An 18,579-nucleotide genomic window follows, 5' to 3' on the forward strand; every position below is an offset into this window, starting at 1 on the left:
AAAAAATAAAAATATAAAGTACTCATTATGTACCAGGCATTATGCTAGATATGGAAGGGGCTGAGGTTCATTATAAATCATATTGTATGTTTGTGTTTCACTGATATCAGCTATATTACCCTTTGGAATAAATGTTAATAGCATCTCTGTATCTCTCTGTGTAGCTGAAATACTGATATTCTCTTGTGTGTGTGTGTGTGTGTGTGTGTGTGTGTGTGTGTGTGTGCATGTGAACATGCATACTGGGATATAATAGGTTTTCCCTTCCATCCCTATTTGAAAAAGGAAATCTGCCCTTCTTCTCAATTTGCAGAAATTGACCAAATATTCTTAAGTCTTTATGAGACTGGGCTAGAGACATCTACCACCATCTAGAGGTTGTAGGTAGGAATACAGAATAGAAAGCTAAAATTGGTCAAGAACAGATTGTTCTACCTCATGGATTGAGGATCATACCAATGAGGTGGAATATTCAATTGGATTGTGGCTCAACATGTTGGGCTAGGGACCAATTTCAATTTCAATGGATTTTTGTCATTCCTCTAAAACTTAAGTAGAATAGCTTCTTGGGTTCAACATCAGAAGGAATGAGAAATGAGAAAAATGTATTCCAAGAGAATATGTGGTGTATTAGAAATTTGGATTTACAGTCAGGAAGACCCGAGTTCAATTTTTCACCTCAATTTCCTCATTCACAAAATGGGAATGATAATTTTAGTATTTCACAATTTTATGTGTGAGAGACTAAAATAAGATCATGTGTGTAAAGTGCTTTGCTTACTGTAAGGCCCTATATACATGTCAGTAACTATTGTTATTGAACAAGATCATAGCTAAGCTGTTAAAAAATTTAAAATAAAGTGAGGTAATGTTATATAGCTAAGGAATTAAAATTTTTTTTCAAGAAGGTCATTTAAATTCAGAAGTTATGAAACAAACCAAACAAATAGGATAGGATGGGGGTAAAAACTTAAGCAGCAGCTGGCCCAGGTCTAGAAAGAAGCTTTTTTTATTTGTAAATTAAAATCACTGGCTGTGTTTTATCTGTAGGAATATCCAGTCTCAACCTTCTGTAACTATTTTATCTCAAAAACTATCAGTTCATGCAAGGCAAGGAGCAAAATCTCATCTATATTTGCTGAACATAAGCAGGGAAAGAGAATTCTCATAAGACACTAGAAAAATGACAGCAGCTTGGGCTAACCAAGAGATAAACTGGAGCATTAGAACAACGGTGTCAAACTCAAAATCAAGTGGGGCCAGTGAATCAAACAGAAGGATCACTGTGAGTCACTTAGAAAATCACAAATTAACATTGCTTTGTTTTATTTTTATTTATTTTGTTAAATATTTTCTACTTACATTTTTATCTAATTCAGGCTACTTGGGAGTGTTGCCTCTGTATATGGTTTAACATCTCTGCACTGGAGATAATTGGGGTTCAGTAAGACAATTACTAGAGTGACATAGGAGTTTGCTCCAGATTACTTGATCTGTGTATGTGTAAACCTATACTGCAACGTGTCAATGTTATAATGAGATTAAACAAAAGTAGAGGAGAGAGACCTAGATGAGTGAATGTCATTTAAGGCAGACAAGTGAGAAGCAATGCATGCCTGTGAATATCGTAAGAATGGAAGGGATTAGAAAAAGGTTATGACTTACTTATAATAACAAAATTATATTATTTAGCTATGCTTTATTCTGCAAGCTTCTTTTATATAGTTGCTGGTCAGAATGAAGAGGGAGCAATAAGGTACTTAGATCAACCAGGATTTGTTCTTTTTACTATTGACCCTGGAAAGTCACAGTAGAAGGAAGGCTGGGGAACACCATTTACAAACACATGCCAGGGGTGACTTGGTCACAGAGCAGTTCTATAGAAAAAATCTGGGGCAAGTTGATTCAAAATGAGTCAACAGGCTGATATAATAGGCAGAACAAGGAATTCTGTGCCATGAAGCATTAAAAGAAGCACACTTTGCAGAAGGCTGTAGCACTGCTTCCATTTGCCTCATCAAAACACATTTCAGGGCTAGCATTCAGTTCTAAGGGGCAATTTTTTTTAGTAAGAACATAGAAAAGATAGAGAGTGACAGGAGGGTCTACAACCCAAAATCAAGAATTGGGCTGAAAAAAAATGAAACAACAAAAACAACAAAAGAAGAACCTGCCCATAAAAGACCCACTGTGGTGATAGTCAAGATGCAAACTCAAAAAGCAATGACTTGAAAATACCTACAAGAAAAGGTTCAAAGATGAGATGGAAGAGAATATTGATTAGGCTAGAGTAACTGACCTCTAAGGTCCTTTCCAATTTGATATTCTGGTATTTTATTTTGCCAGAAACTGATGCTGTTCAATGTCAGATACACTGTGGATTTTTATGCTCCAGGTGCTGTAGGAATTCCTTTCAGACACTAGGAGGCAACCAAGCAATTCACCACTTGAAAGCACTAAGAGATAAGATTCTCCGAGCCTGAGGGGAGCTTCTCAGAGATTTATAGAAAGTCAGAACTGAAGGTACCACAAGACTTATTGTAACAATTGCTTTTCAAAGGTAGCTCAAAACCAGAAAGCCATTTTACACATTGAAAGAGCATGGGTCTTTAGATTTATACCTAATTTCCTTTGGACCTAAGTTGAAGGCTTACTTTTGTGGATATAGTTACTACAAGGGGGCCAAACAGGCAGAAATGGTAATTTTATGAGCTTGGATTGGGAAAAATTCCCCGTAAAGTAGATGACATTAACAAATGAAATGTTAGAATGGATCTAGCAAACTTCAGAAACTATAGTTAATTCTAAAAGTCCTAATACTTAACTAGAAGTCTAGAGCTCTAGGTTAAAGCCTCAGCTTGTATCCTAATGCATGTAACAATAACCTGGGTAAATCTTTTAACTGCTCAGAGCCTCTCATGCCTCCTTTGCAAAGTAAAGAACTTGGATGAAATGATTTCTATGATTTTTTCCTGGCTCAACAATCTATGCTTGACAATCTAGCTCAACAATCTAAGACTAAAATATAATTATTGTAAAATGAACTCCGGTATAATTCATTGAAACATATTTATAGTAAAGTTATTAGAACAGTGGCAGCATTGATAGAGTCTAGAAAAGAATGATAAGATCATCGATGAAGAGACAGAAGGCATCTTAAGGTCATCTAATTCAACTCTCTCATTTTATGGATAATGGTTAATTTTATGATCAATTTATGGTCAATGATTTGCCAAGTTCAGATATGTGGCAGAATTGGGAACTAAATTCAGGTCCTCTGATTCCAAGTTCAATAGTTTTCACCTGTAAATTGCAGTACTTTCAGTCATTTTTCAGTTGTATCTGACTCCATTTGGACTCTTGGCAAAGATATTGGAGCAGTTTGCCATTTTTTCATACAAGTTATTTTATAGATGAAGAAATTGAGACAAACTACTTTAAGTGACTTGCCTGGGTTCACACAGCTAGAAAGTATTGGAGATCAAATTTGAACTAAGGAAGATGAGTTTTCCTGACTCCAGGCTCAGCACTCTATCCACTATGCCTAGCCACTAGTTTCCCTCCATAGTGATGTAGCCCATAGTACTCTTTTGTCTGTAAATGGAAGAGAATAAGTTTAATGCTGGAAAAGGACTATAAAAATTACCCAATACAACCCCTTCTTTTTACAGAAGAAGAGACTAGAGGGCAGAAAAATTAATGAACTTGCTAAGGCCCTGTGACATATGGGGGTTTGAACCTAAATTCTGCGTCTTGGAATTCTATCCTCTTTATACTGTAATCCACTGCCTCCAAAAAGAATAAGGGGAGATAAAACTCCATGTCAAATGGTCAATGAAGAGAGAAATACCCTAGAATAGGGAAAGGCCATTAAATAGAAACTATAAATTTCAGAAAAGATTCAGATCCTCAATGATAGAGAAAGGAGTCTCGCACATTGAGGAAATCACAGACTTGGTTAAAACAGTAACACAAAACTCCTGCTCTGATCCAATCGTCTCCTGGTAAACTTCTGAGCATCTATTCTCTCCTGAATGGATCTATCCACTAGAAAATCAGTAACTGGTGCAAGTGACCAGTTACCAGATACACCTCCCATTGGAAATTGAAAAACTGGTACCTGGGACATCAATTTGCTCCATGTGGATTCAACCAGTGTGAATTACTCCTCCAAAGCCTGTTCATGCTGGTGATCAGATACAATTGAACGTGTGAACTTTCAAAGTTGAGCTCTAGCTCTTGTGACTCCATCAATCTGCAGACACCTCATGAGACTCAGCCTAAGCAGCCAGCCAGCTGGTCTCTTTCTCTTTCTTTTTCACACCATTTTAACTGTAACAGCTGGTAGAAGCCATCCTTGAGGAAATTGGATGGCCCTTTGGCACACATGTGATTCAACTATATTCTTTTCAGCAGAGGAGTCACAGAAGTTGCTATCATTCTTGTCTTCTGAAATATTCCATTGCCACAGCCGAAAGTATCCATACCATAAAGAACAAGTTTATATAATTAACAATTCTAGTGAAGATACAGAAATTATAAAAGTTGTGTCTAACTTTTCTCTCATTTGCTTTCTCACTGAAATGATAGTATTCTAGATTTCATCTCAAAAATATTAGCTGCAACAAACTTATGAACAATTTATGTAATCAAATGTTAATTAAGTATGATAGATATTTATTAAAGGAAAATGATAGTTCAACTTATTCACTTTTAAGGGGGTGAATAAAAATAAACACCTCAAAACTACCCTTGGAAATTAGAATTCAGAATAAGCCAGCATCCCACTTAGTGAAATGCATAATAAATGGAGTGAAGAATTTTGAATTCTTTTGCTCAAAATATATCCTTTCCTTTTCTAGTTCTAAGCTGGATGAGCTCTACCAGAGCTAACAATGATTTGCAAGCTAATTTGTTCATTCCTGATTACACTTGTTTAAATGGGTCCTGGGGATAAAAACAATACTCATTGAAAACCATGTCAGTTTCCATGGCCAGGACCTTGTAAAAGTAGGTCAGTCCTGCTTCCTAATGAGCTAGGGAGCAGAGAATTCCATTAACCTCAATTGAGCAAACACATTAATGAGTGGTAGGATTGTTTTTGCAAAACAAAACTTTACTCCGATAGCTAGTCTTTGGTTTCCCTATTTGATTTCTTAATTGGATCATGCCAGAGACAGACTAGCAAGGTGGGTTTTAAGGAAAATTAGTCTTAGTTTGAAGGAAAGATTACTTTATTACTAGTGTATGAAATATAGTTGATATGCTATGAAGGACTCCATCTCTGATTAATTCTATTGCTTGCTAATGAAAGACTAATTGACAATAGTGATTTATGGGTGTCATTTCTGGCCTTGGGCTTATTTTTCCAAAAAATCTAATCCCCTTCACTTGCCAACACTGAAATGCATGTTAATTTGAATGATCCTTTGTTAACTTTCATTAATACAGCTGTGAGGTCCAAGTACTGCAAAAATGGATGCTTAAAGACTCACTGCAAATCTAACAATGGTGAAAATTCTCTTTAAATGGGGTGAAAAAAATCCAGTTTGAATTGGAAATGTGACAGTTACTGAATGATAATGGGCCAGAAATGCTTTTGTGAGATGGAAAATTTCAATCTGAAATTAAAATTAGGGAAGGAATTTATTTTTAAAAAATCTAAACCTGTGATCCTTCAATATTTTACAAAGTTGTTGGGTGGTTAGTGAGTACTCATTAAGTACTCATGTATTACTATAAAAGAACATGTTTTGATACAGAAAAAAAATCACATATGTATAAATTCTATGACCCTCTCCTTGCCCAAGAGATCCTCAAGACATGGGATTATGTTAGGATTCAGAATAACCAGGACCAAAAAGTAGTTGTTACTGGAGAGATATCAGTCTAGAGAGGAGTTTCCTTAGTAAAGGACAGATAATGGTGCTGTTGCTGCAAAGCACCTTCACAAAATATCTACTTGATCTATATTTTGTATTTGCTTTACTATATATATATTATTCTCCATTGTGAAAAGGGAAGCTCCTTTCATCTTAATTATGACATGTATGATATCATTTCTGTCTTTGTACCCCAATACCTGCCTAACAATAGATTACTGACCTGAATTTTAAGTAACTGTAACTGCCTCAGTTCTTTTCAACATTTTTTTGGATAACTTGGATGAGGCTACAGATGGCATGCTTACCATACTTTCAAATGGCTTGAATCTGGGAAGAAGGTCTTATATATCAGATGATAGAATTAGGATTAAAAAATGTCATCAGGCTAAAATAATGAATAAGATGAAGATGAATGTAACAAGAAAATGTAAAATTCCAACACAAGTTAAAAAAATCAACTTCACATATGAAAGGAAAGGGTGGATGGGACAAAACAACAGATCACTTAAAAAAGACTTAAGAATTTGGTAAAGCGGGAGCTTAACATGAGTCAACTGACAAAATAAAAATCAACGTGATTTTCAACTATTGGTAAAAGAATAGTATTCAGAACAAAGATATTACTCTGTTATACGCTGTCCCTGATGGAGTACATCTGGAATATACATGGAATATACATGATATGAAACATGAGGTTCAGTTTGGAGAACTACATTTATATGTAAACTAACACACTCAGAGGAGGGTGATAAGCATGGTGAGTGAAATTGAGAATTATTCTGTAAAATGATCAATTTGACAAATAAATTTAATGAAACAACCATTTATTCCTACTATGTAGAGGCACTATGCTATACATGGGATTGAAAGATATTGGGATGATTAGCCTGAGGAAAAGAGAATATTTGGTAAATATGTCATCAAGAAGTCTAATATTTTAGAAAGGATGATGACCAACTAGACCACATTTAAGAAAGGACAGCCAGTATGGGGGAGAGGTCTAGAAACCACGATACATGAGGGATCAATTAAAATGGTCTGGTATTTTTATGCTGGGAAAATGAAAAGTTGTGTTTGAGGAATGGGTAGGTAGAGGAAATATAAGAGCTATTTTTTTTGAAAGGCTGCCATGTTGAAGAAGTAAAATACTTGGTTTTTTTTTTTTTTTTGCTCCTATAAGTAGGAACAATAAATGATCCTCTGATTCTGAAGACAGCACTCTCTACTATCATATATTGTCTCCCTCTGAGATTTCTTAAAATCCAATTTTGTGAAATGGCCAAAGGGCTGTTTCATAGAAGAGGGACTCCAAAAGGCAAAATTAGAACCAATGAATAAAATTTCCCCTTTTACCAATTAGAGTTTTCCCCCAAGGGCTCCTAAGGGTAGTGAATTATGTATCTCTGGAAGTTTTTAAGCAAAGCCTGGATGACTATTTGGGAAAACTGAAAAGGGGAATTCTTGATTCAGCTATGAGTTGGATTCTTGTGCTTTGTTTTAGGTTTCATATTTTAGGCAGAAGATTTACCAACTTTTAAATTCAGAGGAAGATGATTAGTATGTTGAGAAGACTGAACTATATTATATAAGGATGAGCTCAACAGTTCACTGTAACAGCCATTTATTCCATTCTTACTATATGTAAGGCACTGTGATAGGCAAGAGATTGGAAGAACTTGCAAAAAAAAGGTGCCTAACACTATTGGAAGAATCAGAAGTCCTTTCTTGAGACCCCATTATTCTTCTATTAGTGATGATATGTCACCAGGTTTGAAATCATGGATTATTTTTCAAATACCAAATCATTTTAGTTGTGTCTTGTGAATTTCTTTCCTGTTTATTCATTTCCACCAAGATTACTCTAAACTTAGGCACTCTCACCTGAGTAATTGTAGCATTCTGATGATCTATATCTCAAAACTATTTCCATCCAATTCATTATGGTAAATTATTGCTCAAAATGCACCATAATGATTATTAGAGATTTTTGATCAAAAGCTGTCAATAGCGGTCAAATCATAGATAAAATATATTATAATTGAAAACATGCATGTAAGGAAGTCAAGTCAGAAAATAACTAAATTAGGAAATTAAAGCAATAATTCTAGGGAGCAGAAAAGCATCAGTTGCTGCCAATAATCCTGATAAGAGAATTCGTTTTGGAGTCTGTCTGTACCTAACCTATCAAAGCAGAAACAACTTATGTTTTTGAACTGGTGTTTCTGGGGAAGACTTCATACTTAATTGTGTTATAAGGAAAGTGACTGAGAACCAGGGAAAAATAATAATTGCTAATATTTATATAGAGCTTCAAGAATTATAGATTGCTTTACATGCATTTATTTGAGCTTCATGACACTAGGAATAATAATAATAATAATAGCTAATATTTATACAGTACTTACTATGAGCCAGATACCTTGTTAACTGCCTTACAATTATGATTTCATTTGATCCTCACAATAATTCTAAGAGGTAAGTATCATTATTATCTCCACTTTAGAGATGAGGAAACTCAAGTAAACAGAAGTTAAGTGACTTATACAGGGTCCCACAGCTAGGAAGTAGCTGGGTTTGGACTCTCCTGATTTTAAGCCATTTAGCTACTCCTAACTTTGGCAGTTATGTTTATACTCTCATATGAGAAAGTTGAGTTTTTTGCCTGTTATCAGACAGGTATTAAATATCAGGGAAGGGTTGAAATCCAGGCCATTCCTGACTCCGGGTCCAATGTTCCTTCCATTGTAGTTAAAGTGTACAAAAACAAGGATAGTAGATAGGCTTAATAGAACACTCCAAAGTTTAAAAGGAGCGCAATACATTTACCACATTGAGCATGACAAATCAGGTATAAAGTGTTTGAGTAAGCTCAAGCCTATTTAGGTGCCCAATCTCTTTTCACTTCATACTTTATACTCTTTCTTTCTCCCCCTTATCTCTCATCATCCCTACCTTGCTGCTCTCTTCCTCTGATCTACAGACATGCTTCCTGCCTTGAGCCCCATTTGCTCAGAATTCTGTGCTTCTTAAAATGATAATGAATTCTGATGCTCTGTACAAACTACCTCTTGCCTTTGGCACCTCACAAAATAGAATTTTATCACTGTAGATTTTCCTGACCCGACTGGATCAGTAGCATGTCCATAATGCTTCCAGAGTCATGTGTGTCTCTCAATAAGCCCCTAGCCAGTTCAGGAAGAGAATATTTCCACTGTTTCATGCCAAACACCTTTCTGAGACTTCAATTTATTATCTTGCTGGGCTTCTGAAAACAGAAATCTCTTTCAGACCAAGCAAATCTCTCTCCCCTTTCACAAGTTAACTTATTGATTGGATGTGTTCATTTCCAATATAGATCAACTTGATTATATTAATAGAAAAATAGAGAAATCTGAAACAATTGTGCAGTACTAAGAGTCAGAGATCTTAGAACTCAGAAGCCTGGCCATCACATTAGGGGAGGGATATCCTTGGCAGAATCTTAGATTGCCTTCCTTTACCAAATATTATTCTTGACATTTTAGTTGCATCATAAAATATGGTTTGCACTAAAATTCTATCATATAATTTAAAATTTATTCTTTTATCTTTTCTCCTGGGCTTCAGATAGTCAACTGTTTTGTCATCAAAAAGAAAATAGGTATTTCAGGATTCAAGGCCAGAAGGTGGGGAAAGAATACTTCTAGGTAAACAGAGGGTTACTGATAAAAATTCAAAATTCAAGTAAGATGATTCATCTTTTCTTTGAGAAAGAATTCCTCACTACAGTAAGAAAGAAGAAATCTTGATGGCACAATTAACCTTGCTTTACATAAAAGATACATTCAGTTGGGTACTAATCAAATTATTTAATACAGAATTTCATTAATTTCTGTGAAAGATGTGGATTGAAGAATGGATATGACCTAATCATATCTTTTCACCCAATAATGGCACCAACAGGACATTAGCCTAAAATTTTTAAAAGATAAAGAGCCTAATCTGTTAACATCATAAAAATTAGCTTTATTTTTATTTTTATTTATTTATTTTTCCTTTCTTTCTTTATTTCATAATAACTTTTTATTGACAGAACCCATGCCAGGCTAATTTTTTTACAACATTATCCCTTGCACTCACTTCTGTTCTGATTTTTCTCCTCCCTCCCGCTACCCCCTTCCCTAGATAGCAAGCAGTCCTATATATGTTAAATATGCTAATTAGCTTTATTTTTAACAACAACTCCCTCCCCACACACATCTCCTATCTTTCCAACAGATAAAGAGTACTTGAAAAATTATGTTTTAGTAATTTTAGGGAATATTAAGGTATAAAAAATATAGGGAATAATGGGAATACAAGTGAAGTGATACAAAGTTAGATAAGTGATTAGTAGCAAAACTTCAGACAAATGGGACTCAGATAGACACATTTTGGGTTTAGTTATTCATTTGATTTTTCTTTCTTTCAATGTTAATGCTTTATGGGAAATATTATTCCTTGTCCTATATGCTTATTTCATTATTTGTCACCATTGAAAGTTGTTCATTTAATGAGAAATAAATTCAGTGAGTGGATAAGCACATAAACCAGAATATCATTGAGTCTCCATGTATAAAAAGAGGAAAGATTTTAAATTTGGGGTGTCACTTTAACAAAGCTAGTTAAAATTTTTTTAGATTAAGCCAGATAATGAGGACCTAAAAGTTATAAATGTATTCACATTAGAGAGCATATAACTTTCTTCTTTCTATATTATTGTAAGTTTGTGTGGATACCAGTTCAAATTGCTAAAGCAATCTTACAGTATGGCCCAAATAGATTAAAAATTAATAAATTAGATGAAAAATTAATAAAACAGCTTTTTTCGTAGTAGCAAAGAACTTGAAACTAAGAGGGTGTCCATCAATTGGGCAACAGTTGAATAAATTATAATATATGAATGTAATGGAATTCATATCGTGCCATAAAAATGATAAAGGGAACAGCTTAGATGACTTGTAAGAATGGATACCAAATGGAGCAGAATCAGCAGAACAATTTATATAACCAGCATTGCAAAAACAAATCCTCTGAAAGACTTAAGAATTTTTATAAGTGCAATGATGAACCATGATTGCAGTGCACTCATGATGAAGCATGCTACCTGCCCTTTTCACTACTGGGTTATAGACTCAGAGTGCAAATTGAGATTTTTTTTTTTGAACACAGCCAAATGCACAAATTTGTTTTGCTCGACTAAGCATATTTTACAATTTAAAAATATTTTTCTTTCTTATCTAATCTTTTAAAATTATTTTAATCTTTTTTTCTTTGCAAAATGTGAGTCGAACTACATCTCTAGATTATCTTAGATCTTGAAATTTGCATTGCTATGATTATGATTGTATGTATTCTATATCCTTAATAGCTCTAAATTTAAATCTAAATCTAGAAGTAGATTTAAAGCAGAAGTTCTCTGGTAAAAATTGTGGACCCTTTATCAGAATAGTGTGTTTTTAATGAACAGAATAAAATAATATATATAGAATTACAAAGGAAACCAACTATATTAAAACATAGTTATCAAAATATTTTTAAAAGCCCAGTATTCAAAGATTCCAGGTTAATAACTCCTAATCTGAAAATTACTAAGTTAAGGAACTTCATAGATCATATGGTAGGACTGGAGATCTTGAGTGGTAGTTGATTTGTGTCCTGGCAAGAGGCATAACTTGGAATCCTACTGCCATAAAGCTTAAAGCTGCTTGATCTTAATACAGATTAAGAAATCATTAGCTGAATCCCTCTTTTCTATCATTTTACAGATGAGGCAAATGAAGTCCTAGGAAATAAAGACCTACTTTGAATAATTCAAATTGTGATATAAGAAAATCTGGAAGCCTACTCATCTAAATAGACACTTCAACCAAAAATCCATTTATGAAGATTGGAGTCTTTTAACAAATTCTTCATGAGTTCATGGATATGAAGCTAGCTGAGGTATTTAAAGGTTTAGCTGTTACTTCTTAAGTGGGCTTATATAGTGCCACTTTGTTTTGCTTTGTTTTTTGATTAAAGTTTTTATTTTTAAAACATGCACAGAAAATTTTCAACATTCACCTTTGCAAAACCTTGTGTTTCAGTTTTTTTTCCTTCCCTTCCCCCTCCAAATGGTAGGTAATACAATATGTTAAACATGTGCAGTTCTTCTATACATATTTCCACAATCATCATGCTGCACAGGAAAAATCAGATCATAAAGAAAAAAAGAGAAAGAAAACAAAATGCAAGCAAACAACCATAAAAAGATGAAAATACTATGTTGTGATCCACACTCAGTCTCCACAGTTCTCCCTTTGGGTATAGATGGCTCTCTTAATCAAAGGATCATTGGAACTGGCCTGAATCATCTCATTGTTGAAGAGAGCCACATCCATCAGAATTGACAATCATATAATCTTTTTGTTGCTGTGTACAATGTTCTCTTGGTTCTACTCACCTCACAAGCATCAGTTCATGTAAGTCTTTCCAGGTCTCTCTGAATTCAGTCTGCTGATCATTTCTTATGGAACAATAATATTCTATAACATTTATATACAATAACTTATTTAGCCATTCTCCAATTGATGGGCATCCACTCAATTTCCAGTTCCTTGCTACTACAAAAAGTGCTGCTAGATTTTTGTATATGTGCATCCTTTTTCTTTTTTTATGATCTCTTTGGGATACAGACCCAGTAAAGACACTGCTAGATCAAAAAGTTTGCACAGCCCTTTGGGCATAGTTCCAAACTGCTCTCCAGAATGGTTGGATCAGTTTACAACTCCACCAACAATGTATTATTGTCCCAATTTTCTCACATCCCCTCCAATATTCATCATTATGTTTTCCTATCATCTTAATCAGTCTGAGAGTTATGTTATGGTAGCTCAGAGTTGTCTTAATTTGCATTTCTCTGAACAATATTTATTTAGAACATTTTTCATGACAAGAAATGGTTTTATTTTTTTATCTGAAAATTATCTGTTCATATCCTTTGATCATTTATCATTTAGAGAATATTTGAATTTTTATAAATTTGAGTCAATTTTCCATATATTTTAGAAATGAGATCTTTATCAGAACTCTTGGATGTAATTTTTTCTGAATTTATTTCTTCCTTTTTCATTTTGTCCACATTGGTGTTGCTTGTACAAAACCTTTATAATTTAATATAATCAAAATTATCCATTTTGCATATTCCATAATGTACTCTAGTTGTTCTAGGCCACAAATTCCTTCCTTCTCCACAAATCTGAAAGGTGGACTATCCTTTATTCTTCTCATTTGCTTATAATATCACTCTTTATGAATCCATTTCAACCTCATCTTGGTATAGGTATTAGGTGCAAGTCAATGCCTACTTTCTGCCATACTAGTTTCCAATTTTCCCAACAGTTTTTGTCAAATAGTGAATTCTTTTCCCCAAAACTGGGGTTTTTGAGTTTATCAAACACTAGATTACTAGATTTGCTGACTATTTGTCTTGTGAACCTAACCTATTCCACTGATCGATTACTCTATTTCTTAGCCAATACCAAATAGTTTTGATGATAGCGCTACTTTGAATAGTTGTTTTCAGATGAGCTTTTAAGTTTTTCCTAAGATCTTGCTTATTATGAAAAGGTAATCCTGGGTTCTCAAAGGTGTGCTAATAGTGAGTGAATTTTGGCAAGGACTAGAATCCTGAAAGGTTTTCAGTAGAGGCATCATTGTGGAATACATGTTTAAGGTCTAATGATCAATTTAGTTAATTTCCAATAGGCTCATCAACAGATAGACCAGGGACTGATCCATATTTTGGCCTCAGTAACTTTCTTTTTACTTTACTTTAAAAAATAGATTGGGTTTTCTTATCTTGTCTAGTGGTTACTCATAGGTCTGATCTCTGTGATCAGCATAGAAGATTTGACCTGCACCATTTCTGAGCAGGGCCTATTATTCTTCTACTGCTGGGAGTTTGTTATATTGTGTTATATTTGTTATATTGGTGCCAGATTGTGTGGGGATATCCAATCAGTTTGAGCTCTACTGCAATTCAGAATTTCAAGCTCCATCATTCCACCAACCTCAGCCTTCCTTGATAGTAAAGTTTATTGACTTGTACTTCTAAGTCTAGCCCACTGCAATTTTCAAAAACTATTAATCGTTATAAATGAATCTCAGTCTTCATCAAGGGAGGGAATAACCATATTGATGAGATCAGGGATCCTTGGAGTATTAAATATCATAGTAATGAATTTTGTCTAGGTAATAAACATGGTTTTAGACTGAGGAATGTCCTTCACCCAAATCTGATGGAAGACAAATTTAAGAGCAAACCGTTTTGTAAGGTTTATAGCTCTGGTACTCTCATACTATCTTAATCCTAAATCTCTGCTTTATGGTATAAATAGGCCAGGTTTCTCTCTGGAATAATTTTGGGGAACAGTCCATAAGGTTGACACTTATGAGATGGAATTTCAGTATAGTTCTGACAAAATTAGTAACTGCACCCTTTATTATCAGCATATACAGATTCCAGATAAGCATTTTATTAAAAGAAGCACCTAAGTATTTAAATTCCAAGGATAAGAATGTCAAGGCAAAGCTGCAGAAATGAAAAAGCGTTTGTAAAGCATTATCAAGGATACAGCTACCAAATAAGCTTGTACACAGACTCACAGCATCAAAACCTTGGTATTCTCTGAGTCTAAAACCTCAAGCATATTGCATCATGGCCCAGGACACTACATTTCTCTAAGGGAACACAAACATACAAAGAAAAGCAGACAAAGTCACCCAGAGTTGTCAAGCAAAAATGTCATGAGCCAATCTGTAAATAGCAGTAGAGAATAAGGTGACTTCAGAGATCTATTTCAGCTCTAAATTTATTAACCTATGATTCCAGGATTAATATATTGACTACATAACCTTAAGATGAAAAAGAGTGTGTAATATTTCTCAGGACTATTGGCTGCTTCATCACTCCTTCAACTCAACTACTCTGATTTCCTTATTGTGATAAGACTTAATACTGATCAATCAAGTGACTCTAGGCCACCAAAATGTATTGTTTCCCTCCAAAAATATGTATCTGTATATATCTGTGTGTATACATATAAATATGTCCTCTTTATATATATTCTTACATATATATAATATACACATTCATATATATATATATACACATATATATCCTCTTTAAAAAATAATGCTTAGCCCTATTTGTAGTGGCTAGAAACTGGAAAATGAATGGATGCCCATCAATTGGAGAATGGCTGGGCAAATTGTGGTATATGAATGTTATGGAATATTATTGTTCTGTAAGAAATGACCAGCAGGATGAATACAGAGAGGACTGGCGAGACTTACATGAACTGATGCTAAGTGAAATGAGCAGAACCAGGAGATCATTATACACTTCGACAACGATATTGTATGAGGACATATTTTGATGGAAGTGGATTTCTTTGACAAAGAGACCTAACTAAGTTTCAATTGATAAATGACGGACAAAAGCAGCTACACCCAAAGAACGAACACTGGGAAACGAATGTGAACTATCTGCATTTTTGTTTTTCTTCCTGGGTTATTTATACCTTCTGAAACCAATTCTCCCTATGCAACAAGAGAACTGTTCGGTTCTGCAAACATATATTGTATCTAGGATATACTGCAACATATCCAACATATAAAGGACTGCTTGCCATCTAGGGTAGGGGGTGGAGGGAGGGAAAAAAAATCGGAAAAGAAACGAGTGCAAGGGATAATGTTGTCAATATAAAGTAATCATTAAATAAAAATTTAAAAAAATAAAAAATAATGCTTAAAGATTATTTTTAATTATTGCAGGACTGCATATAAAAAAAGACAATAGGATTGTATGTTACAAAAACAAAGGACAGAGATTTTATAATTGCTAAGTTTAAGACACTGATAACATATTAATCATTCCATTAAAGTGAATATTGGCTAGCAGTGTACTAGGATGTACTCTCTGGCCAATTTAAACTGATGCAATTGAAAATCCCTAAACTAAATTTTGGAGAAAGGCATTAGATTATAAAAGTATTAGGTTACCTTGCTATTGAAATGGGAATACTTTTATAACCAAAGAATTGTTCCATTTTAACTGGTTTATAAATTTATTTGTGGGTTTTTTTTGGGGGGGCAGGGGAAATTGACTTAAAGCTAGAAGATTCTTGAACAAGTTACAAAGTGAGAAAAGGATATGTTTTAGTGGAAAGGAGGGACTGAAACTCTTCTGAGATTGGATGAGTGATAAATAGCATGCACTAGTAAAAAGAATACTTAGAATGAAGAGACCTGAATTTCAACATTTAAAAGTCGCTTAAAATCTGTCAGCCTCTGTTTCTTCATCTGTTAAATGAGAAAATAACACAGGTACTACCCACACTCATAGAGCTGTGACAAAAGTGCTTTAAGACCTATAAATATAAATTATAAACTTAAATAATAAATATCTATTAGGGCTAAAGACTAAGTTTAGCCTCAGGTCAAATAAATGCTTCAAGTAGAAAAATAAAACTTAATTTAAAAAGGAACCACCCTTATGTTTTAGGTGAAAAAGAATAATTGGCAAATACATTGAGTGTGTCATGCTCCTCTTAGTGAAGCCTTCTGTCTTATTTAAAATCTATAATTAGATGAGAAATATTGGCTCAGACCAATTTCCAGCTATGAAATCCAGGAGGCGGGTCTTCATACATACTTGTATAAGTCCAACCCCATTATCACTTCCTGACAGGTGTTACTGACTGTAAAGAAGGCAGGAGGCTTTCCCGGCAGCTTATTGATTCATTGCCAGCACCATGTGGAGAAGGGTCTGTTCTGTGACATTGAAAACTGGAACATTAGAAAGGCATGCTCTGTGCCTGACTTACACATTGAGAGGCTGCCAGGCTGGCCACTGTGCTTTGGCTTTAATGACGGTGAGAACCTCATCACTCTGGAAAAAAAAAAAGACCAAAACCAAAGTTAATAAAGATCTGGGTCCCAAGAATAAGACTGCTTTAACATTATCCTTGACTCCTCCTTGGACTGATCATACACACTTCAGATCCCTTGTCTTGACTGAGATCTCCCTGATGCTCCTTCTTGACCATGAAGAAGGGAAAAATTTTGATATTCCTCATCACCCTGTCCTTAATTTTATTGCTGTTCAGTCCTGTCTGCCTCTCTGTGATTCCATTCAGGGTTTTCTTGGCAGAGATACTACAGTGGTTTGCCATTTCTTTTTCTAGCTCATTTTACCAATAAGGAAACTGAAGCAAACAGTGGTAACAAACTTTTCCAGTCATAGTAAGTGTCTGAGGCAAGATTTGAACTCAGAAAGATTATTTCTCCTATCATCTAGGAGTTTCTTCTCAATTTATCTCCCCAGTAAATCCTGAATATCAGAAGCTAATCTACTTGTTGCTCCCCAATGCAAAACAAGGCACCTAGTCTGAAATATACTCCCTCCTTACCTTTGCCTCTTGAAATTCTAAATTCCCAAGCTAAGGTTGAATACCACCTCCTATACAAGGCATCCAATGGTTAGTTTTCCACTTCAAGAATTATTTTGAGTTATTCTTATATGCTTATCCAACATATCGCAAGCTCCTTGGGGGCAAAAACTTTTAATTTTTGTCTTTATTTTCCTAACAATCCCTGACATATAATTGACATTTAATAAATAATTGTCAAAGTAAACTTAATTGAAATGAAATGAAGGCTAGACGTTCTCTCCTATATTGAAGCTCAAGAAAAAAAATCTTAAACCAAAATAATTTTTCTTGGTCTTTATTGAAATCCAGATATATGGTCGATTTGCAGAGGAAAAATCATCTCAGTTCCCATTGGTGTTGGATCATAAGTTTGTCGGAAAGCAGTCACAATGCCAGAGAGCCAAATGACAAGGAGTTGCAAAAAGGTGACAATAAAAATGATTGCTTTGCCATTTACTTTCAAATTAGAAGCTAGCATGGATCAGAAGATGACAGATCTAAAGGTGAAAAGGACCTTAGAGCTCATCTCTTCTAGCAACCTAATTTCATAGCTAAGGAAACTGATGGGGGCAAAGAGGTATTTTAGAAGATAGAGACTGGCTTCCAAATTATTATTATTATAATAAGTAACATTTATGTGGCAATTACTATGTGCCAGGTACTATGCTGAGTACTTGACTATTATAATCATTTCATTTGATTCTCACAACAATCCTCTGAGAGAGGCACTATTATTATCTCTATTTTATAGATATGGAAACTGAACAAACAGGTTAAATGACTTGCCCAGGATCACTCAGTTAGTAAGTGATCTGAAGCTTGATTTGAACTCAGGTCTTCCTGACTACATGTATAGTGTCAACTGTATCATCTAATTATCTCGGATCAGTAAGGTATGAATTCAAATCCTTCCTAAGATACTTTGAAGTTGTATAACTGTGCAAGTCACAATTTTTTTCAGCCTCAGTTTCCTTATGGGGATGATAATTGGAATCATCTCTTATGGTTGTTAGAGGGTCAACTGATAAAAATGAATTTAAAGTATTTTGCAAACTTTAAATAATACATTAATACTAATATATCATCATCATCTTCATCTAACATCACAGAGGTGTAGTAAGTGCTTCATTTGATTTGAAATGTAATAAATTCCTAGAACATCAGTCACAGCCATATTAAAATCAAAACATTCACCCCAAAAT

The 18,579-nt window shown here is 34.4% G+C and overlaps 1 protein-coding gene across 2 annotated transcripts in view; it reads right to left on the reverse strand.

Moving 5' to 3' along the window:
• SPON1 (spondin 1) overlaps positions 1-18,579 on the reverse strand; it is a 368,982-nt gene that overhangs the window by 45,238 nt on the left and 305,165 nt on the right. For both annotated transcript variants that reach the window (XM_051966978.1, XM_051966977.1), the window contains exon 7: positions 16,772-16,836. In XM_051966978.1, coding sequence (XP_051822938.1) covers positions 16,772-16,836 — 65 coding nt within the window. The remainder of the gene's footprint in view (positions 1-16,771; positions 16,837-18,579) is intronic.

This window comes from Antechinus flavipes, chromosome 6 (assembly GCF_016432865.1).
Source record: "Antechinus flavipes isolate AdamAnt ecotype Samford, QLD, Australia chromosome 6, AdamAnt_v2, whole genome shotgun sequence".
Taxonomy (NCBI): domain Eukaryota; kingdom Metazoa; phylum Chordata; class Mammalia; order Dasyuromorphia; family Dasyuridae; genus Antechinus; species Antechinus flavipes.